At 42.9% G+C, this 22,654-nt stretch overlaps 2 protein-coding genes and 1 long non-coding RNA gene across 6 annotated transcripts; 2 read left to right on the plus strand and 1 right to left on the minus strand.

Moving 5' to 3' along the window:
* The first annotated feature begins 243 nt into the window (after positions 1-243).
* On the plus strand, positions 244-13,346 carry znf410 (zinc finger protein 410). The gene is made up of 12 exons (XM_030404424.1): positions 244-375; positions 724-810; positions 893-940; positions 1,038-1,170; positions 2,465-2,650; positions 3,509-3,730; positions 6,577-6,727; positions 8,417-8,598; positions 9,168-9,257; positions 9,402-9,521; positions 10,609-10,710; positions 12,273-13,346. The coding sequence occupies exons 3-12, from the start codon at positions 908-910 to the stop codon at positions 12,371-12,373; spliced, it is 1,320 nt and encodes a 439-aa protein (XP_030260284.1). The 5' UTR covers positions 244-375; positions 724-810; positions 893-907; the 3' UTR covers positions 12,374-13,346.
* Positions 6,734-8,391, plus strand: LOC115573591 (uncharacterized). Its single transcript, XR_003982308.1, has 2 exons — positions 6,734-8,050; positions 8,198-8,391. It is a non-coding gene; the product is annotated as an uncharacterized LOC115573591 (long non-coding RNA).
* On the minus strand, positions 12,609-22,620 carry entpd5b (ectonucleoside triphosphate diphosphohydrolase 5b). 4 transcript variants are annotated; one of them, XM_030404425.1, is made up of 14 exons: positions 22,509-22,620; positions 19,252-19,484; positions 18,762-18,841; positions 18,374-18,517; positions 17,815-17,890; positions 17,334-17,369; positions 16,912-17,000; positions 16,018-16,100; positions 15,565-15,626; positions 15,086-15,187; positions 14,629-14,772; positions 14,271-14,327; positions 13,962-14,077; positions 12,609-13,310 (listed from the first exon to the last, which is right to left on the minus strand). In XM_030404425.1, the coding sequence occupies exons 2-14, from the start codon at positions 19,475-19,477 to the stop codon at positions 13,227-13,229; spliced, it is 1,299 nt and encodes a 432-aa protein (XP_030260285.1). In that variant the 5' UTR covers positions 19,478-19,484; positions 22,509-22,620; the 3' UTR covers positions 12,609-13,226. The 4 variants fall into 4 exon arrangements, with proteins under 4 accessions (XP_030260285.1, XP_030260288.1, XP_030260286.1 ...); XM_030404426.1 differs by having other exon boundaries at positions 12,614-13,310; positions 19,252-19,493; positions 22,509-22,553; XM_030404427.1 differs by lacking the exon at positions 22,509-22,620 and adding an exon at positions 20,231-20,255 and having other exon boundaries at positions 12,614-13,310.
* Between the last annotated feature and the right edge of the window lie 34 nt (positions 22,621-22,654).

The following is a 22,654-nucleotide window of genomic DNA, read 5'->3' on the forward strand; positions in this document are numbered from 1 at the left end:
TGATTTGCATATTTAAACATCAAATATCAGAAAAACCTGTAATGCAAACAGTAATTATATATATATATTAACAAACAACAACTACACCCTTTTTAATCTTGAATTTTCCCAGTATTTATTTATTTATTTATTTATTTATTTATTTATCAATCAAAAGATCAAAATGCCTCAACATCTGTCAGATTCCAGTCTGTCCTCACAGTGTAGTTTACGCCTTCAGCCACAAGATGGCGTCCATGATACAGGATCGCCGTGTGGGAAACGCGGAAGTGTCCTAACATTGTCCCTCAGAGACACCGTACAACAAACCTGCTGCTGCTCTGTTTTGGGACAATTATCCAGCTGCTCTCAGCTCCTTTACACAACTATTAGAAGGTAAGCGAGTTCATTTAATGTTACTAAAGATGTTATAGCATTAAATACATGCACGGTGTTACGGAGAGCGGCCAGGCGGTGACACCGGGCAGCTAACGTCAGTCTGCTAGCCCCGGTAGCTAGTTTGGTAAGTGCTAACCCTGCTAGCTAAGTTAGCAGCGCCGCCTGTCATCTGTCTGTTTTTATCCAACAACTGTTCAGACTGACGCAGTGCTGTCGTGCTTCAGCTCCATGTAGCCACATTATCTGACCGGCTACTTATTTTGCATTTCACTCGTAGCGACGCACTTCCAAATAGCAAAAGTGAGATCTGTTAAATTGACGTCTGGTCCCGTTGTTTGACCGCAGATTGTGCGATGGTTCTGACTCAGAGATGACCTGCCCCGTCCGCCGATGACCGACTGACAATCCCACATTTAGTAGGTCAAATCTGAGGTGAGGATTGTTTTGATTCGACTTGAATCTTCGCAGAATCAGTGTGCGTTTGATGGATCAGTGTCATGTTGTTGTCCCACAGGCTCCACGCAGGGTGATGCTTTCTGATGAGCTTGACTCCAAACCAGAGGTAATCTGTTGTGTCTTGGGAGCAAGACATGGGTTCACACCCTGACTGTACTTGTTCTTGTGTTGAGGCTCTTTTCTTCTTCTCCTCCTCCTCTCAGCTGCTGGTGCAGTTTGTCCAGAACGCGTCCATCCCGCTGGTCCAGGGTCTGGAGGACTCAGAGTCCAAACACTCCTGCCTGCCTCTGCTGGCCCCGGCTGAGAGCTCCCTGTGCAGCCCGCTGGAGCTCACAGGTTGTCCCCCGTCCACCAGAACCCAGAACACATCCAGTAGCACTCACAGCTGACTCATATCCACTGTGACTGCATGTCACTCAAAACCACAAGTGTATTAAGTTGTATTATTTAGTGTTTACAGATGCGTTACAACAAGACGCCCACAGCTGTTTGACACCTGCACTGTCAACAAGATAAAAGATACCTTAGACTATCTTGTTAATCATGTTTGGATAGATATCCTAGACTATAACAGCTTCATCACTCATGTCTGTGTAGATATAGAAGAGTACACAACCCTAGATAGGAGTGGGACAAAGTATTGACACGACAGTTTATCACATCCCTTCCTCTTCTGAAGCACCGCTGCCAAATATTGATATTTTTATAAAACATGCAGACACTGTGAACAGATTCTCCAGACAGTATGACTCACAACTTCTGTTAACTTACTCAGATGTAGTCCTTATGTACACGGATTGAAAAGATTAAAGTGAGCCGTGGTGTTCTCCTTTTAAACATTTAAACTCCAGAACTGTTGTTAGAAAAGCTTTTTATCAGTTGTATTTCTACTTTTATTTGGTGCCAAAATCTGAACTGTTCCACCTTTAAGGCCTTAAGCGAGGAAAGGCAACGTGTTCTGAATCTTTAGAATCTCTTCAGATCTTCTGTGATAATATGAAAACAGTCGGGTCAGTTGTTTTGATTAACCTGCAGTGCAGAGTTTTATCACCCGACCCGGCTGCTTCAGGAGCTTCATAAAACTTTACTGTTTTCGTTCACTCTCGCTGCTCTCATGGTGTTGCTTGTTGGCAGCTTCAATCAGTGAGAGAGCTCTGAAAACACACAACTGTTGTGAAATACACGTGCATAATCTTTTAAATTCAAGTGCAGCGGTCCACAACAAAACAGTCAGTATGTACAAACATTTTTTAGATAATAATTTGTGGATATTCTTGATGATTAGGATCATGATTCCCTTTAGACTTGGATCAGTGTCGCATTGTGTCCAACCCTTTATTAATAAAACAAGCTCCACCTGGCTGACTGGATGTGTGTGTGTGTGTGTGTGTGTGTGTGTGTGTGTGTGTGTGTGTTTTGAAGAAACACAGATGCAACTTACCAAACCACGAATTACACAACTGCATTGTGTTCATCCTGGAACCCTATTATAAATGTATTGATCACGTGTCTTTGCTGCACTGTTCATGTTTTTACAGTTTACACGCAATGAATTTGCACTAACCGTGTAAACAATCGTCGGGTTATTTGTGGTATTAATGTACAGATGTCATGTTTTCTCTCTCCTCAGATGGAGGCCTGAGCCATGAGCATCAGAGTTCTCCCTCCCTGTCAGAGTTCGGGGGCGTGTCGGAGAGAAACTCGCTGGTGGTCCAGACGCACGCTCATCCGCGGGCCTCGCCCAGCCCTCCACCCATCCTCCATGACCTGCAGCAGTCAGACAGCACTTCCTACGTCCTGCTGAACCTCGCAAAAGGTTAAATAAACAGTCTGAAATATGCAGTTACCTTGAATAGTGTTTTGCTCTTTCCCCTGTTTTGTCACAGATGAAGGTTAAGTTCACTCAAAAACGTAATTTTAGTCATAATCTGTCCATCCCCTTTCTGGAACAACAGTGTTGTGGATGAGCACCTGTTTAAAAACATTAAAAAAACAGCTCGTCTGGTGTTATTCAAGTCCCCAGGAGCTCCAAGATGCTAAACGGGTTTGAAAAAACCGTTATTTCCACCTCATTCCTGTATGATGAATCACTCCCTGGTGGATTCCAAACATCATTAAGACAGAAGTTCAACATTAAAGCTCTAAATTTCCATCTCGCGTCTTTACTTTGTGTCCTGCGCGGCTCCCGACTCCGCGCACGGCGCTGGAAAAGAAACGAGGTGACACATTTTCATGAACAAAAAAATGAGGGGAGAATTATTTTGGCTGGGTGAAATGATCCTTGGCAGGCACATTCTCTCGGTTCATCAGCCCCTGGCAGCCGAGCCAAAAAATTAATTTTGGTCCCCTGACGTACACCTTTTGTGCAGCGCGCTGTGTTCTGCCTGTGACTCGGTGAGCAATGCGACGGGTAGAAAAGACCTCTCAGTCCGCAGAATCACTTTCTGCCTTTTTGTTACACTAAATTTAGATCAGGAATAAAGAGAAATGCTTTTTGGGGCGTATTTATCTGTCCGTCTGTTGTCCTGCATCCTCTCAACCTTTCAGAATCGAACTTTAAAACCGAAAGTGAGAACAATAATGACCTCAGAAGGACGAACTTGCAGAATATCACATTGACAACTAATCTTCTTGTTTCGTGGTGATTCTCCTCCTGCCTGTTGTTCCCTCCCAGGCATCACAGCCTCCTCAGAGTCGCTGATCTTCGCCGCAGATGGAGCCGGGGAGGACGACGACGAGGGGGTCTCATCGGGGGACTACGGGATCGATGGCAGCGCTCCCTGGTATCTGCGCGTGCAGGAGCTGGCACATGACAGCCTGATTGCCGCCACGCGGGCGCAGCTTGCCAGAGACGCCAAGGCCAGCCAGGACGCCAGGGCTGCAAGTGTCAGTAACGGTAAAGTCACTCTGTGGCGTCAACACCAGCAGAAACAGCTACAGAGGTCTTTTATTCTGGAAAGTGACGCTAAACAAACAAACGTGGCCTTGTGCATGACCGCCATCTGTGCTGTCGTGATGAAAACGAGCCCGTGCACAGGAAGCGGCACATTTGTTTTTTCTCTCGATAAGATAACATCCTGGTCTACTTTCAGCAGGCATCAAAGACATAAAGAAGAGAAATGAGGTCAGTGATGAGATGAAAATGTGGTGCAATCAGCACCGACTGAAACTGCGTTCAGCGTCTCATCAGAAGTCTCTCAATCAAAATAAATTTGTGGCTCCGTCTTCTGTCTGACGGCAAATATTCCGCTGTAAATGTCACATTATCGTCAAACACTGATGGTGTCTCGCTTTGTGTTGCGCTGCGCCTGTCAGGACGTTAATGTGCGTTCAGTAATATATGCTGAACGACAAAGGTGACATAATAATCAGCCCGCCGGCTCCGCCAAAGCTCAGAAATGAACAAGTTATATCTCGTGAGTTTATTCTACGGGTCGACTGATGACAGCAGATTATTAGAAGACTGAAAATTATATGTGGGACCGACATTCATTTACAGCAACAATGAAACTCTTGTTGTCAAAATGTACTCATTACAATTACTCTAAGTATTGTTCTTAAGTACAATTTTTAGGTACTTTACTTGAGTACTTTGATTTTTTTCTGCTACACTATATTTCCTCGTTACTACAGTTATTTAACACATTTAGTCACTGGTTACTTTTCAGATTATTCGGTGTTTATAGGCTATTTATAATTGCGACGTGTTAATCACATGTTGTTGTGTGTGAGGATGCTGCATCAGAGCCAGTGTAACTCATTTTCAAATTAGTTTATTTCATCGGCAATCTGATGGAAATAAAATCACAGATAACGATAATCAAAACAATGCAGAATATCGATCCGATAATCAGCTATCAATCGGTCTACAGCTAGTTTGTTCTGCACAAAGACCAACTGCTCCAAGTCGTGAAAAAGTCTGAGAACCTAAATTTTGTTCCGATATTCAGTTTGACAACCGCGATGGGCTGGATTTAAAAAAAATCGATCTTCATTTGAACGAGCCTGTAGTGATTCACGACAACATGAGGAAGCTTTAAGTCACTTATTCATCAACTCTATGGTCTTCTTCATTTACCTACTTCTTCAGTGTGACAACATCTTGGTGGATCACAAATCTTAGTACGCTGAAATCGCAGTAGAGGGCTCTACGATAAGGATTTTCCCGGACAACTGAAATTTCACGCCAGACCAGTAAATCTAACAACTCACTCACCCAGTCCGTCATAAACAAAGAATCAAACCGGGAGTTTTTTCCAGAGCTGATGATGAAAGAAGAGGAATCCAACTTCCTTCTCATCTCCAGCTGAGACTGGCGTATCGCTTGATAGAAAGCTGTGCTGTGAGTAGAAGCCAGCATCACAATTATCAGAGAAACTCCGAGAGTGAGGCTAGTGAGATCCAACATGATAATAACCTTAAGTGTTTGTTGTTATTTGACAAGCTCTATTAAGATAAAACGTTGTAAGACAAGTGGGAAAATTAAAAAACATTACCACTGAACCCTGAGCTCTCTAAACACGGCTGCTGCTGCTGCTGCTGCCGTGTTTGCCATCAAAATAAAGTATGCAGGAGTTGTTTACTCCGGCTTCTTCACTCGCTAAAATCACATCTTAATCTGTGGCTCAGCAGAAGTTATCCGTGCCTTCATCTCGTCTCCGTCTCCTCGCCATGAAGCTCTCATCTCTGATCTGAGACAGACGCTGGCTTCCCACAGCACACAGCGGCGTAGCAATCTGTTGACCCACACCGGGAGTCGGGGGGGGGGGGGGGGGGCTCCATCGCGGCCCGTTTTGACTTCTCTCCACAGGCTGCCTGTTAGATAAAGAGTCTACCCGTGACATTGAAGGCACCGTGGCTCCGAGCGACTCCTCTGATCTTTGAACTCCCTCCGAGACGGATTGCAGCTGGAGGTCCCGGTTAGAAAAGTGATACGAGAGTGAGTCCTCATTCCGACGCGGATCCATTCTCCGCAGTTTATGAGCTTTTACTTAAACGCTGCTTCATTGTACCTGATGGGGGGTTTTTTTTGTGTGTTTTGGGGGTTGAATTCCCAACGTGCTGAGGAACGCTGTGCTCCCTTGTCTTGAAGCAAAAGGCCGTACTTTACTCGAGCAGATGTGAGAAGTGGCCTCACCTCAGGTGATCGCGTGGCCTGGTTTAGATTCAGATTCAGGTGTTCTCTCATCAACTCCTTGTGACTTCTCCACATTCATCACTGGCCTCATTATATTTCTATTCGGGCCAAGCGAGGACAGTTGGCAGAGGGAAGCGAAAACAATGTTTGGACCGTGTGGATCCAGCTGTGACTGTCTTCGAGTCTTCTTCTGAGCCAGTGTAGCTGTTAAGAAAGAGCTTGAAATACTTTGTGCGCCGTTAGATAAACTCGGACTGTTAAAGCTCCTCGATCTGAGCCGGTGTAATGGCTGCCCTCCTACTTGCTTGCATTAGATTAGACAAGTTCCCTTCAGCAGCAGGGTATCAGTTACGGGTGCATTACTGCTGGCATGCTGTAAGCTAAATTGGACCTGTTAGAGGCATTCAAAGCGGGGAGTCCGAGTGATTCCGAATGATTGCATTCAGGGCTGTTTTCTTTCGGCTGCACTTGTCAGCAGGTCTCAGTCGGTACCTGATGATTAGCGTCTATGCAGCCGGGCTCCAGCGACCGACCGCCCAGGCACTCCTGGATGTGTTTTTTTCTGCTGCTCAATCCCGCCTCACTTCGCTCTTCTGGTTGCCTAGGTGACCACACACACGGCCTGACAGCAGACGGAGACAAGCCGCCTCGAACCAGCCGCCCCCTCTCCAAGCAGATCCTCCGCTGCTCGTTCGAGGGCTGCTGCAGGACGTTCACGTGGCCGGCTCATCTCAAATACCACCTCAAAACACACAGGTAACACACGGGTAACACACAGGTAACACACGGGTAACACACGGTGCACACAGCGGCGGGGGAGATAATGGACCCAGGCAGCAGAAGCATCAGGATTAAACTCCTGTGCAAATCCTGCCTAATGTCGACACGTTCTCCAAATTGAAACTAATGATGAAACCTTGCAGGCTAATGCCGCTTCTCACTATTTAGACAAGTAATTACACACTGTGGCTTCAGGTGTCATATGTGCAGTCATGTCTCAGATGTTAATAGAAGAATACCAAGCCATTCATTATTATTATTAATATCACTTCGAGTTTTATATCTCTCTGTATTTCTAAACTGTTGGACTTCTAGGTGGGAATATGTGCGTTTTCTGTTCTCATGCCTCAGAATAAAGGACAGTTTTGCACTAATGTTTACTAATATAAATCTAATATTTAAACAGCTCTTACAAACTGCTGTTCCACATATCAAGAGCTCCGTCTCTGTTTGTCTACAGGCCTGTAAAAAAGTTGCATAGTGCACCTTTTAAAGGTATTTAAAGCACTGCAGTTGCATTTGCATGAGAATTGTGTGGAAATTGTCTCAAGAAATGTGATAAAAAGTCCTAAAAAATAACCCAGCTATCAAAATAACAGCAAGAATTTTCACAAACTTGAGGGTTTTTTTGTCTACAACACAGTTTATATCACTGGTTGAAGATTAAAAATTGATCATTAAAAATTAAAAAAGTTCCCCAAAAATGAAAAGTTAGTCACTCACTCTGATGCCGATTGCAAAGTCGGGTGAAGTTTTTCGTTGTCCACAAACATTTCTGGAGCTTCATAACCAAACAGCGTTGGAGCATTATCCCAAACAACCGAGGGAGACGGAGACTTGTTTTAAAATCGAACAAAAACAACCAAACAAAAAAGCCAATAAAAAACGGCTCCATGCAGCTCGTCTAGATCTCCATCTGGTTGGTTTGAAAAGACAACACACCTGCTTCATGAGGGGTGAATGCTAATGCTGTTAGCTTAGCAGCTACAGTGAAGATTTAAACTTAAAACGGATTTAAATCACATCTTCTCAAATCAATATAAGGGATCCTCAGGTGTCCAGAGACGAGCACCGTTTTTATTTTCATTCAATTTTTCAATTTAAAATCTACATCAGTTGTTTGTGAGGAGCCATTTTCTGTTGTTGTAAAATGTTAAAAACCAGTAAATAAATAAAATACAACGGAAAACAAGTCCCCAGCTTCTTCAGTTGATCAGCAGAAGGTGCAACACTGTTTTTCTGTGAAGCTCCAGAAATGTTTTTTTTGTGGACTACAAAACCTCACCTGACAGGAACGAGGTGAGGAGATAATTACTGAATTTAAATGTTCATCTTCCAAGTTGTAACTGTAAGTGGCACAGTTAGCGTGTTGCTGTTCTTCATCGAGACTTCAGAGCTGTACAGATGTTTTCCAGCGTACGCTGATCACACAAGTGTTTTCCACAGGTTGTTTGTGGTGGAGGCAGACAGGAGCAGCCAAACAGGAGAAACACCAGCTGAGCCTTTTAGAGAAGAAGTGTGAAGAAGCTCTCTTAACATCTGTGCAGGAAATCTATTTGCGGTCGCCCTGTCTGACCCCTCGGTGGGCTGCTGCCACAAAAAAGAAAAAGTGCACAGGAGACATCAAGCCTTGTGTTTTTTTTGTTTGGTTTCCCTGCCACCCAGGAACGACCGCATGTTCAGGTGCGGCGCGGAGGGCTGCGGCAAGAGCTTCTACGTGCTCCAGAGGCTGCAGGTTCACATGAGGACTCACAACGGCGAGAAGCCCTTCATCTGCAAGGAGAAGAACTGTGGCAAGAAGTTCACCACGGCTGGAAACTTGAAGAACCACCGGCGCACACACACAGGTGGGTGGGTGGAAAGAGCAGGAGATGGTGGTGGCGTTTTATTAAAGCCCCAAACACGCTGGAAGCAATAACTGACTCAGGCCATTTGACTCGCTGCTCATTTAGAGCTTCCTTGGTGCATCCGAGGCTGGAGATTGAAGAGTCAGCAGCACTGGCGCCTCCATTTCACTGCTGCGAAGAGTAACCGTACTCTTTATTTAGGGTGACATTAACATTTTGATGGCCTGTTCAACGGTCTGCTTCTCCTATCTAGGGACCAGTTAGCAGCCGGCTAAGCTACACGCTGTTTGTTTTGCCCATATGTCTGGCAGAGCAGCCTCTCTATGAGCTGTAATATCCACTTAGTTGGATGAAATTCTATAACATTTTTTTTTTTTTTTTTTGTACCCATTTCCATCAAAGTGGGACGGCGCCGCTCCAAAAAACAACAACAAAATAAAAGCCGCAGTCTCCACTTCCAGAGTGTTCAAATCACGTTCAATAACAAGTTTTACGACTTTCAAGTCTTTTGTGTTGTGAAGTTCAACCATATGTATGTGTGCGTGTGCGTGGTGGGTGGCCGCTTCCAGGAGAGAAGCCTTTTCTGTGCGAAGCAGATGGTTGTGGGCGATCCTTTGCAGAGTATTCCAGCCTCCGAAAACACATGCTCGTACATTCTGGTGAGTTGAGTTCACAGCTGCACACCTGAGCGTTTGTTTTATTTGTAATTGGGTATAATATATCCTCACGAGCCTTTCTGTTTTTTTTGGAAGGGATGCGTCCTGTATAATGCGAGTGTGTTTTGCGTCTGTGCTCTCCCCCAGGTGAGAAGCCTCATCACTGTGGGATCTGTGGGAAGACTTTCTCTCAGTCGGGCAGCAGAAACGTCCACATGAGGAAGAGGCACGGCGAGGAGGGGCTCAGCAGTGAAAGCAGAGAAACAGGTCTTTCTCTCTTTTCTATCTCCCTCACACACACACACACACACACACACACACACACACACACACACACACAGTGCAGTAGGTGGTTATGCTAATCCTCGGATTATGTAGCTCCGAGCAGCCCATACATTTTAAAAAGTGCATAGAGATGGTGTTGGTTTAAGTTACATTTAGGAACGTTTCTTGAATAATTGATGCCCCTCAGCACTTAAAAATGTATCATTCAAATGTTTTAGTCTTGAGGGTCGGTTAGCTGAAGCTTCTACAGAGCACACACCCGTGAAAAAGCAGAGACGGCACAACTGTACCGCAGATACAGGCCCCCGCTAGGCGTCTTATGATGGGGTCAGAATCGTCTGAAAAGTACGTAATCGCCAGGTAAAAATGTCACGGCGACTCAAATTGCTCTCGCTCGAATTTCTTTTTTGCCTTCACCTCGCAAATTACCGAGATAAATGAGCGGATACTCGAGTTCATCTTCCACCGCAGCTGTTGGAAAATTCATACAAGTTTTTTTTTTTTTTTTTGCCCCTTCTTCTGTTCTCGGTGTCGGTTTCAGCACCTCTTCAGATTCTCAATGAGCTCTTTACATTCCAACATATGGTCTAATTGTAGGTAATGAGATTAAATTAGGTGGATTTTTCAGCCGTAGAACAATGACAGCAGACAGAGCGTTTGCCTCCTGGTCACATTTTCTATGTAGCGGTGGGAAGCTCCGCAGCTGAATCACCACAGAGGAAACGCTGCCAACGCTCTAATTATAAACAGCACATTTATTCGGGTCAGTCTCCCCAAAGAGGCTGGTCTTTTGTAAAAGAGGAGCAGAGGAAGACGCAGCTTCATAGCAGAGGGGTAGTTTCTGTGTTATTTATACTAACTAGATGAATTATTAAAAGCGGCCGTGTTGGAATTAATACAGGCCTAAAAACAGGCGGAAAAATTCAAAAGAGTCAAAAGGTAACGGCGGAAGTTGAAGTGATGTGCAGGCTTCAGATTAGACGCTGATTATTTTTAATTTTTTTTAGAATTACAGTCAACTGTTCTTTCCTTTATTAAAGAGCGTGTTCATTCTTTTTACGTCTGACAGGAGAGGCTCTGACACACAGCAGCCTGCTGGAGGCAGACGGTGAGAACATGACATCCACTGTGGAGCCCATGAATCTTCACCACGCCATGCTGAGATCACCAGGTAGGTGTGAGCGCACGTACGGCCGGAAAACCCAAAGTATACGGTGTGGACGGGAGACACGTGCCAATACAGTAACCCTGCTTTAGTGCAGCTCACAGTGTTAATGTCAGAGCTGCTGAGTCAACTCGTGGTGTTGCTAATGTCCTGTTAAGTGTTTTTCAGTCATTGTTACTCAGTCCAGCTTTCTTTGTGTTTCTTACTTGCCTTGTTGTCACGAATTTGAGATGTTTTATTTCAGATTTTTTTCCAATGTGGACACGACAATTCAGACAGCAGCTTTCAGGCGTCTTTGTACTGTAGCTGTGTTGTTCTGAATGCTGATTGTCGGGGTTGAAACAAACAGCTTGTTGGTGGCTCGCTGTATTTAATACGACTCGAATTAGAATAGAAAACATTTGTGACTTTTTCTTCTTTTACAACACTTCCTCTGTTTAGCAATATCATCTGAGCACCTTGCGAACGAGCTTATAAATTACATCTTTCGCAGCAGCTCGTATGTGCATATGGTTTCGTGATGCTGTTTATTCTCTTTAGATGTGCATCTCCGAACGCTGTAAACAGTCTGCTTGACAAACCCCTCCCCATCTGTCCTGCCTTGTTCCTTCTTGGTTGGAGTCCTGCTGTTCATCCCAGATACGATTTTTAAATTGTTGGTTCCAACCCAACTATGATTTACTAAACTCTTAGACCATCACTAATAGCATTTTAAGAACTGGAGCGCTCACGACTGTTGTAAAAACTCAATAATTGGTCCCATTCTGTCAGATTAACGGGGCTTCAAAGTGAATCGTATTAATCTTTTGATGTTACATTGGGCTGGGCGATGTAATATTGCAATGTTTTTATGCCAAATAGTGATAGTCGATTAATATCTTGATATTTTTAAATCTCTTTTAAGTCAAATAGTCCTAATATACCTGATCACATACTTCAATATCAATATTGTTTCAAAATGAGCTGCCTCTCCGACAGTCGCTGTATTATTCAGTGTCGAATTGTTCCTTTCATTATAATTTTTTAATGTATTGTTCTTGTTTTTCGTCAGATATTAGCATATTATTTCTGTGACTGCATTATGTGTAAACTTCATAAATCATTTCTTAACCAAACACTGGAGAACTGCGCTGGTGAAGCAGAACGGTTGTCACAAGTAGACTGTTAATAACACATAATGAAATTAACTTAATTAGACATCTGTGTAACAACACTGTGATGAAGCGTCCAGAGTTCAGTCATTAACAAATAACAAACGCAGACTTTTACTTACTTGCCTTTAGATAATATTCCCCCTCTTGGACTCTGAGTACTTGTTTTAGAGACTGTGTTACATTCTGCACAGTAGGTGTTCATGCACGTCCTTCAAAACCGGCCTGTCAGCATTAAAACCAAAAAGCACAACCAGGTGAAGTCTTGCAGAAACCCAAGGACAAATAAATTATTATTAGTTTTCCCTGAAGGGTCTTTGATGTTTTGATGACTATGGCTAAACTTTAGTATGGGTTCTCACAGAAGTCTCACTATTAACTAGCATCCATTCATGTTACTTGTTTTTGTTCCTCCAGGCTCTGCAGACTCCGTGGTCGTCCTCTCTCAGCCGCATGAACTGGTGACCATGACGACCGAAGGCCATGCATATGGAGAAGACGTGGTGGCGCTGCTGTAGTCAGCCATGAAAAATATCACACACTGCCTATTCAGCGCTACACTGACAGTCACAGTGGACATACACAGACATCTATCTGTAAATAATTTAACCTCTGACTTTCTCCCCCTGTAGATATTTGTAATAAGCGATCGATAATGGTTTTATTTTGACAAGTGAGAAAATGGCAACGTTTGTACAAACAACCTTTGTTCCTCAAGTTTTTGAAAGCAAATACTCCCAAAGAAATACTGAGACGGGTTTAAGAGTTTATGAAAATATAATGGCCGCGCATTGTTAATGCGTCGTATCATTGTAAACACAAGTCTGGGTTTGAAATTCAGTTATGATGTTCACCGAGGAAAATGAGTTTCACTGATAGGATTGACTGTCACACTGAAATGAACTGGGCACGTGTCCATTATCCTTGTTACTTAATCACATTAAAACTGCTATATCACACTGCTGCATGTAAACTCTGGTCTTGCACAGCAGAACCAGCCTAACAAGCCAGACCACCCTGTTCATCAGAGTGAAACACACAAACTAATCCAATCCAGCCTGATTGTTTGCCCAGTGTAGCCCACAGCTGCATTAACTCTGTGTGTTATTGGTAACATCTTTCACTCAAATGTCAACCTCCAGTGTTCTCTGAGTAAGGCACACATTGCTCATTTACAACTCAATATATTAACATTTGTGAAAAATAGCTTTTTAAAAAAAAACAAAATTAAAGAATTACTCATGAGGTTGAGTCTGCCATTATGAAACAAACAGCAGATGTCTGGGGACGTTAGATAAGGTGGTGCACGCTGCTTTCGTGTTTTGTCTTTGAGCACCGACTGAATCAGCAGCGTTTGTTCCTCCCGTCTCCTCAGTGGATCTTCAGGTTGTGGAAGTGGTCCAACGTGGCGCCCAAAGCCCAGCTTGACTCCACGTTGTTCACTTTCTTGGTCAACTAGGAGCGAGAAAAAAAAAAAAAAAAGACCCAACACCAAAATCACTCAAATGCCTTTTGTATTTATTGAAATAAAAAAGTAACAGAATTTTTGTGTCAGTTTACTTTTTTGATTCACTTTTTATATCGGAGCTTTTTCTGACGAGGTCTTGTTCTCATCATCTTTAAGGTAATTAAGTTCAAGCATGTACGACAATTTCAGAACATGCTTTCAGGGATTAAAGAAAAGGCTCAGACACACATGTTCACCATGACTGATGTAATGCTAAACAGAGACTTTTAAACTTAATGGTGCAATATGTAATAATTGTAATTTAAAGGGGCACTATGTAGTTTTATTATTTTTGTATTAAAACTACGTAATGAAAAAATAAAATAAAAGAATATTATCAACTGAGTGTGATGACAACGTAAAACGAACTTCAGCCTCAACAGAAACAAGTTTTGCGTGTTGCATCTTGAACCATACTTCGTCTTTTGTTTTGATTTCATGGTTTGATTCATACAACTCTAGTCTGAAATACACAAGTAGTTTTTCTTTTTCCAATTCTTCACCACCTTTTGAAAAACTAAAAAATGTTCCCTCCGGTCTGTTATCTGTATAAGCGAGGTCACAACCCCTGTTGATTATGCTGTATTGAGCTGTCTTACCTGCAGCACCGTGCTCTCCTTGAAGCCGAACCCATCCTTGAGCAGACAAGTGATGTAGGTCAGGTCCATGCACAGGAAAGAACTGATGGGAGGGTACTTGGTCATCTTATTGCACACTGAGCGGACAAAAGGTGAAATCATGTCTGTCAGGTTGGATAATCAGTCATCTGTATTCAGCTGAGCGGATGAGGGCAGGATTTCAGATAGCAGCGAGGACGCACGTCCAGACTATTGAGATGCGCAGCGCATCTCAAGTACAGGGAGCTGCAGATCTGTCATTGTAACGATGCATTGCTTTGGCCATCTTACCCTCTTTAGCTCTCTTCTTGATGTCTCTGACCTCCAGCTTCCCTCCTTGGACCCCATCTATAACAGAGAGTGACTGTGAGTCATCTTCCACACATTTTTAATGCTATACCATTCATTACCAGTGCAGATCCCCACCACGTTTCTATAATACTAATAACAGAGCTGGTGCCCTTTCAGCTTGGAAGACTGGCAGAGGATAGCAATTCCTCTAATAACTACACACCTATAGCTCGTCAAATCCACTGAGACAGGCGCAGATGACTCACAGTGTCCTGCCCCTGTCTAGCAGTGGAATGGGTAATAACATCCTGCTGGGTCCGTGTAATTATGTAAGGTGTGTGTGTGAGTGTGTGCTAACCGATAAGGCCGGCATCCACCGCTCTGTCAAAGTAATAAGAGAACGCGTAGAACACATTGCTGTCTTGGAGCTGGTACGGCTGATGAATAATCCCCTTCACCACCTTAAGTACTTCCTGATAACAAAGCTTGTATCCTGCATAACCTGGAGAAGAAACGGAGACAGTGGTGTGAATTATGCATCTCTTGTAGGAACAACAATATGAATTGATGTGCGATTCACCTAAATCCATTTTAATGGGGCTTTGGAAACATTACTGCAGGTGATAAATCTTCACTTTCCACATTTTTTTCTGAATCTGTGAATCTTACTTTGAACGTTTGTAGCCTGCAAAAATCCTAGTTTGAAAAATGTCACAGTGATATTCAAAGGGATGTTTTAAAGCCTTCCTACAAGTAGCAGCTTCGGATTTGCGGGATTCAACACTAATTATGCTTTTAAATAAACAGAATCTTACCGTCTGGGTCCCCGCTCACTTGATAGGTCAAGTCTCCAAAGCTCCATTCATCCCTGAACTTCTTTGGCAGGCAGGAGCTCTTAAACACTCGCCACTCCAACCCTGCGAGAGCACACACACGGCCCCTTTAATCTTCGAACTGGCTCAACGGGCTTCACACCTGGTCAACGCTATCTGAGGGTGACTCACGAACTCACTAACACAATTTCCTCTGCAGCCCTTTGGTGATTCATCGCTGAGTCTCACTTGAATTGTTTATTAGAATGAAAAGACTTGAAGTACATCCTAAAAAAAAAAACATCTTTCTCTGTCGGTGCCTCCTTTAATTGGCAGGACCGAAAAGAAAAACACCAGAGAGCGCTCGGAGAACTGACTCACTGTTCTGTCTCAGTATCCTTAAGAGACACGCTCACAATGAACACACTGACCCCACCGCTAATGACACCGCACCACCTTTTCCTCATGTACAGCACCAGTACCTTCTGCTCCCAGAGCGCCCAGTGTGGCCAGCCGCGCTGCCATCAGTCCATGTCCGAGGTAACTGCATGAAGACAGAGAACGCTTACACGGTTACAAAACCAAACAGGAACAGACTTGTGAGTGTAACAAGTAAGTCATTGTGATAGCAGGCCGTCTGCATATCATTCACATCCTAATGACTAGACAGATAATAGAAGTGTTCCTAATTAAAAAACATCAGAGCGAAGTTGCAACAACAAAGTCAGCTGCATTCGTATTATTATTATTATTATTATTGATGCTGCCCAAATAATAATAGGATTACTTTATTCTTAATTAAATTCAAGGAGCTTCATTTATCATGACTGTTTACGGTACAATGTTGCCAAAGCGTATTAATATCAACTATACAATTAGAGTAAACGTAAATAACAAAATAACACAACAGTAACGATAATTATCAAATCTGTTACCTGTGCGTGTACAATTCAAATGTCGAGTTGAAGATGTCAAATCTGGCAACGTAATCAGCAACAGGAACACTTTCAATGGTTTTCTACAATATAAAGATCATAGTGAGTTACTAATCACACAATTATTTAAAGGGACAGTTCCAGCCAAGATTTTAAACACATATTTTCCCTCTTACCCGCGGTGCTGCTAATCGCTTGGGTTTGTTTTGATATGAGTTGACAAGTTTCAAAGATACTGGCCATGGAGATGTCTCCCTTCTCTTGAATATAATGCAACAAGACGGCACTCAGCTTGTGGTGCTCAAAGCGTCAAAATATTCAATTTGAAAAACTCAACAGCGATCATGATCCTGTTATTCGAGATAATGGTTAGGATTGTTGTGAGCAGTTTCATGTTGAAACTTTGTCTTTTATCAAACTACGTCCGGCAACAATTTCGAAGCATCTACTCATGGACGTGAGGCCAGCTAACTGAGGCCCTGTTCACGCAGACACAGGGGTTTATTTTATTCAAACACAAGCTTTTTGGCCTTCCATACAAACTGTGCCTTTGAAAAACTCAGCTATGCAGACACGTTTATTTGAGTTTGGAGAGTGATAGAATGGACGTTATATTGTTTGTTATATGTAGAAAGACACAAATACACATTGATAACATTACAGATGCTTACAATCTTTTGCTGATAAATTATGCAAGAGCACTCTGTGAAGAGCAGTCACTTCTCCTTACACTGGAGAGAGGGCAGATATCTCTACAGCTAACATCTCGGAAATTCAGAAACATACACAAAAACAATCAAGGATATCTACATTAATTCATTAATTTTGCATTTTGGCACCAACTGTCCCTTTAATTTGTACAGAAATGTCTAAACATGCAAACACACAACTGACCCTCAGTTTTGGCAGGAAAGTGATCTGTGTAGATCCTCCGCCGAGATCCAAGATTCCCACTGTTGTCTGGGTTTGTGCTTTCAGGTGACCTGAAAACATTTTCAGCAGCCACGACAGAGAAGAGCTAATCGGTTAGACCTGAGATGCTATCTTCAAAAGGCCTATTTGACACAGAATGTGCAAACCCAAAAGTAGAAAAATCCAAACACTGAGCCTGATTAAGATCAGAGCTATCCCCCTGAGGCAACGTAGCTGTATGTATTCAGCCTATATTTGAGAGCCAGGCTCTCTAAAAAGACACTATGACGATTTCAGACACTAAGTTGAATTTGGATGTACAGTAGCTCATTTAACACCATTATACCAGGAAAGATATTCAGTGTGTGTTGCAGGCCATGTAGACGTGTGTTTACAGTACTCGCCTGTCAGAAAATTCACCGATATCCAAGCTAGGATTCCTGCATTAAAGAGATAAGCAAACACCAAGAAAACAGACATTTCAGGTGGAACGCACAAGCTCATTTTAGAAAAGCTGACGACAAATTCTCACTGAAATTATAACGGTTGGCACGGGCATAAACATGCGCAAACACGTGAGTAAGAGGGTGAAATGCTGACAGATCAATTACTGGGGCACAACAGACAATAACAAATTTTCACCACGTAATTACAGTCACAACAACTTCGTGGTAAAGAGCAATTAAATTTTTCTTGGGCGTCATCGTAAACTACAGCGTTAATCTACTGCAATTTAACTAAACGTCTGCAGTAAACAAGCTTTCCTTATAGAAACTGCACAGCACACTAAAAGTAGGACAGAAGCATCACTGATGCCACCTACAAAGCGGCTGCCATAACTGACGAATGTGCTGCTTGTCTGAGTAAAGGGTGGGCAGACGTTACCTTCGTTTGTGCCATTCATTATGCTGACACTGTCGTCTGGAACCAAAAATGGAGATTCGTCAAACACATGTTGAACCTGTGGAGGAAGAAGAAGAGGAGAGGGTGGAATGAGAGAGAGATAAAGGAGGGAGGGTGAGGGAGAATGAGAGCAGAGGAAAGTAGAGAAATGGCCTTAATATTATCTACTGTAATAGCAGCTCATCCAGAGGTGCCCTCTGCTTGAAGGGATTAATTAATTCCTTCAGGGGGATTAATAAAGTATCACTTATCTTCCAAGGTGCCCCAGGGCCATCCATTACTATCTTATCCCCTCCACAAGACCCTTCCACTCTAAGCTCACACCACTCTGATAACAATTCTCTTCCTTTAGTCTCTGTGCCACCTGCCGTAGCACTGAAAATGTTTCTGCCTGCTCCTTCCATGGATAAGAGGTTGCACTTTCCTTTGAAAGTGTCAGACACTGTAGCACCCTACAATTCCCCTATGATTAAGCACTGCACTCTACTTTACGGAGATCTCAATGGTGTGTCTTGTCTTAGCACTGTTGCGCTCATTTTACCTGCTGCAGAAGAGCCTGGGCTTTATCCGGGGACAGCAGCCGAAGTCCAGCTGTGGCTCTGAGGATCACTGGAGTTCTCTTCCACTCCAGACGAGGCACAGTCTTCTTGGCCACCTTCAGCAGCATCCTCACTGTGTGCCCGGCCTTTAAAAAACAGAGACAATGCTCACTGCTCGAAACTGGCTACTGACAACAGGGTGACTCGGTTAGAGATGAGAAAACACTTCACTTGTTTGTCATTTTGCTTTTCTCACTTCCTACCTCTTTTGATTAGCAATGTGATCCCCTGCAGAGGGAAGCTACTGGCAGTGTTTCTGAATACAATGTAGAGCCAGCAGACCTTTCCCTCCGGCTCAATGTAATTGATTAGATTTGACAATGAACTCACCATTTCAGGGGAGTCGGCATATGCTGACAAACCCGGCTTTATGGAATGGAACATCTCATTGTCCAACACAGGCAGCCCGGCTAAAAGATACAAGATCCACCCACATCAAATATGCAGCAGCTATTAAAAGCATTAAGATGCCTAAATCTGCTTAGCGTACACAAGCTGAATATATCCCCTTATTCAAGATGAGGCATGTTTGAAATCTGACAAAATAGGATTATCACCTCAGAAGTTAATAAAGTCAAGTATAACCTATGTCCTCTAAATCTGAAGTGCACATGTTTACAGAAGTGAGAGGCTGTGAGGAAAGCTAAGGAAAGGAATAGACTACAGAAAAGCATGTTTGCATTGAAAATTGACTGATCTTTTCAAGTATTTCACTGACATCCTCACTGTGGTAAATACACATGATTTAACCTGCCTTCCACCCTGAATGCTGATATCATAACACCAGTAAAAGAGCAAAGGGAAGCAGGTCCTGAATTACCTGAGTCACTGTTGATGAAGGTGTAGACATGGATGCGTGTCCCTGTGCTCCCTGCATCAAACATCACCGCGTAGAAGATGCGGCTGTGGTTTGCTGGTCGGCTGAGAGCAGGAAGGATGCTCCCGATGCTGTTGGTCAAATCCAGGAGAGATGTCTTGACCTGGGCTCGGCTCAGCCCTGCGACAGCCAGCAGGACCAGGAGTAGAAGTGGCCCGGTGAGCTTCATCTTCACTCTGGAGAATCAGCAGAAAACACAACAGGACTTCTTGGTAAAGCACTGTTATTCTATGAAATTGTGTTGAACTGCTCAAAAAAAAGCAGCTCACACTGTTGCTGATTAGCATCGGGCGATGTTAAATTACAGCATGACAAGCAACGGAAGAGTACAGCGCAATAGAGTTATTTACAGTAGGTCATTTGACCACTCCCTGTCAGACTTTCCAACCAACCACAGAGACATATCCTAAAATTAACCTCTGTACCTGCTGAGTCGACGCCTGTGGACAATTTAGAAAAAACATAACAATTTCACCATGTTGCACTGGCGATGCTTTAGTCTAATCCTTTGATCTTGTTGTTCGATCGATACGCAGAAACTCAAACCCGTTTCAACATCTCTCTAGAAAAACTCAGCTATGTAATGTGAGGGATTAAGGTTTCTTAACAGCCTCAGTCAGGTATGCTCTGTGTGACACCCCTCTGATCATACAATGAGACAATTAATAGAGTAAAGGCATTTTTACTTTAAAAATATGACAACCTGTGATTTCCAGTTTTACATTTCAAGTAATTTTCTTGCTCTTTCGTCTGGTGCAAGTTACAAAAATTAATAGAAAACACTTCATCTTTGAATCAATGGCATGACTTTCCAGTTAAAAGGACTGTGTAACAACTTGGCCTCCTGGCTTTGTTCCTTTGTTCTGTTATGTATTAACTGCAGAAATGTTTCAGAAGCTAAGTGGTAAAGAAGACGAATTACTATAGATGAATCCCTCGCAGATTTATTTGCCGAGTGCAAAGGGTGCACACTTCAGGTCATTTTCATTCGCCGCCTGGGTATTTGTGCACTTGAAGCTGCTCTCTGCAACAAAAGATGCAAATAAGTCAGCTTTTATAAATTTGCAATGGCCAGTTGTGTGTGTAAGGTACTGCAAAATGTTCTCGGGGACTCGGTGCAAGCATAACCTTGCCTTGACCGTCTCATTGTATGAGTCGTCTCATATCTTCAGTTTGTGAAAAGAGCATGAATTAAAAGGCGTATGACTTATGCAACTATGGTTTTCACTGATGTCTCCAGTGACTTGTATTGATTTTTCAGTGAATCTGTGGCTCCAGAATGGACTGTGTGCTCGGAGGCACAGCGAAAAAGTTGGAACTGTGTCAGCCTTGGAGAAGAAAACCTTACACGATTCACTCAAATCTCCTTATAATCCCATTTAGTTTTTGCAACACTTTTAGAAAACTTCCTTGTAGTTCATAAACAGCTTAAAGCACCATTATGTAACTATTTTTACCTTAAAATAAGTTCAAAATCATGTTGATGCTACAGTGACTTGGAAGAGAAAGAATGGCGCCTCTGTTTTTTAATTATCATATTAGGCCCTTTTTGGTGGTTTAGGATGTTTATAATGCTGGATTGTTCCCAGGCTGCCTCCCTTGATACTTAATTTAAAAAGTGGCTTGCCAGACAACGGCAGCTTTATAACTAAAATAAACTCACTTTTACTGTAGCAGCAACCGAAATGAAGCAGAAAATGTCTGCATAAATATCTACTGCTACAATAACCATAAACTTAAAGGTGCACTGTGTAGTTTTGGAGAGGTAATTCAAACTCATGCAACATTTATGATATTAATAATGAAATGTCAACAATATTTATTTGATGTATTTCTCGAACTGAATAAACCAGCCGTTCTCAGGGGGGAAGAAAGACCGCAGAAAACTTTTTGACGCTTGACAGCCAGTTTCTTTTACACCCTTTCATTCTGACCAAAAAACACACCAAGACCTGCCAACATCTGGCTTTTGTCTTCAATTTAAATTTGTATAGTCAGCATTTACGGTGTGTATCGGCTCCTGCGTCACTCGGCTCTGATGAAAACAATGGGCTAAATACAGTGCTATTCAACTCTAGTCAGACATGATGCGATGCCATGTGTTGGAAGTTAAGGCTGCTGGCTTGGTGATACTTTTTCAACCATCTCTGTTCAGACAGCACAATAGAGAAAAAGAGAGAGTGAAGTAAAAGATATTTTTTTTAAATTCACCACTGACTTCCTGCGTGTCAGTACTGCAAATGTGCAACTCTCCACTGAGATGAGAAACAAGTGAGATGTCTCACTCCTCAGCAACTTCCATTACAGCTCCACCAAAAAAAAATGTGTCTGATTAAAAATGTTATGGATTGACTTAAGCAACTCTAAGGTCTTCTGGATGTAGGGTGATGAGGTGTATAATTGGTTGCTTTACACCAAATTCTGCTTTTCCGGTGCATTTGTGATGACAAATGTCACACACAAAGGGGGAAAAAAACTCAACAGAAAGGCAAAGCTGTCTCCTGGCAATGAGAAACAGTCAAAGGCTTATTTTCAATGGGTTTATCTGTGTTTAAAAATACATATATGCTAATTTTGTTGAACAGGTGAGAAGGATATTGGAAAGGTCCTGCAGATACAAAGAAAAAGAGAAAGGCATTGTGTTTTTTTTCCTTTGAGGAAACTTTGTTTATCCTGTCATGACAATCAATGAATGTAGTTTTGTTCAAATCTGCATAGTGCACCTTTAAAAGTCCACTTACATAGTGTAAGGGAACAGTAGCGAGATGTGTTATCAGCCAACGTCCTGTGGCTGGATGTGAATACCTTCACTCTGTAACAGAGGAGGCTAACGTCATAATAACATTATCAGTTGACTCTCTACACTCCTAAATATGTACCAAGCAATGAAAACTGGAAGAAATTACTAATACTGTTCAATATTCAAGAGACGACCAACTTCAGTGTCAGTGCAGCTTACGTAGCAACTGCTGACTGGAAGTTTATTAATAGCCGTTTTTTAACCGTTAGCTAGCATGAATGCTACACCACGGAACGCTAGCCGGCAAAGTTTAATTAGCCAACTGCCGAACGTAGCAACGGGCTCAAAGTGGAGACAAAACTCCGAATAACCCTCCTGGCAACATTAAAACACACGGTAAAGAAAGTGTAGTTGAGTTGTTTGAGTGTTATTTTGTCCAGTAAACACGCTACGAGCTCACCATGATGACCGGCGGCTACTCTCCTCCATAGCGTTCAGCTAGCTCCACGTGACGTCATCCGTGTGGTGATGACGCTGCTAGGTGCCTCGTGCTGGACTGACAGCCAAAACAAACATCCCACAAAAAAGGTCATAAACAGATTCTGT

This window comes from Sparus aurata, chromosome 22 (assembly GCF_900880675.1).
Source record: "Sparus aurata chromosome 22, fSpaAur1.1, whole genome shotgun sequence".
Lineage (NCBI taxonomy): Eukaryota > Metazoa > Chordata > Actinopteri > Spariformes > Sparidae > Sparus > Sparus aurata.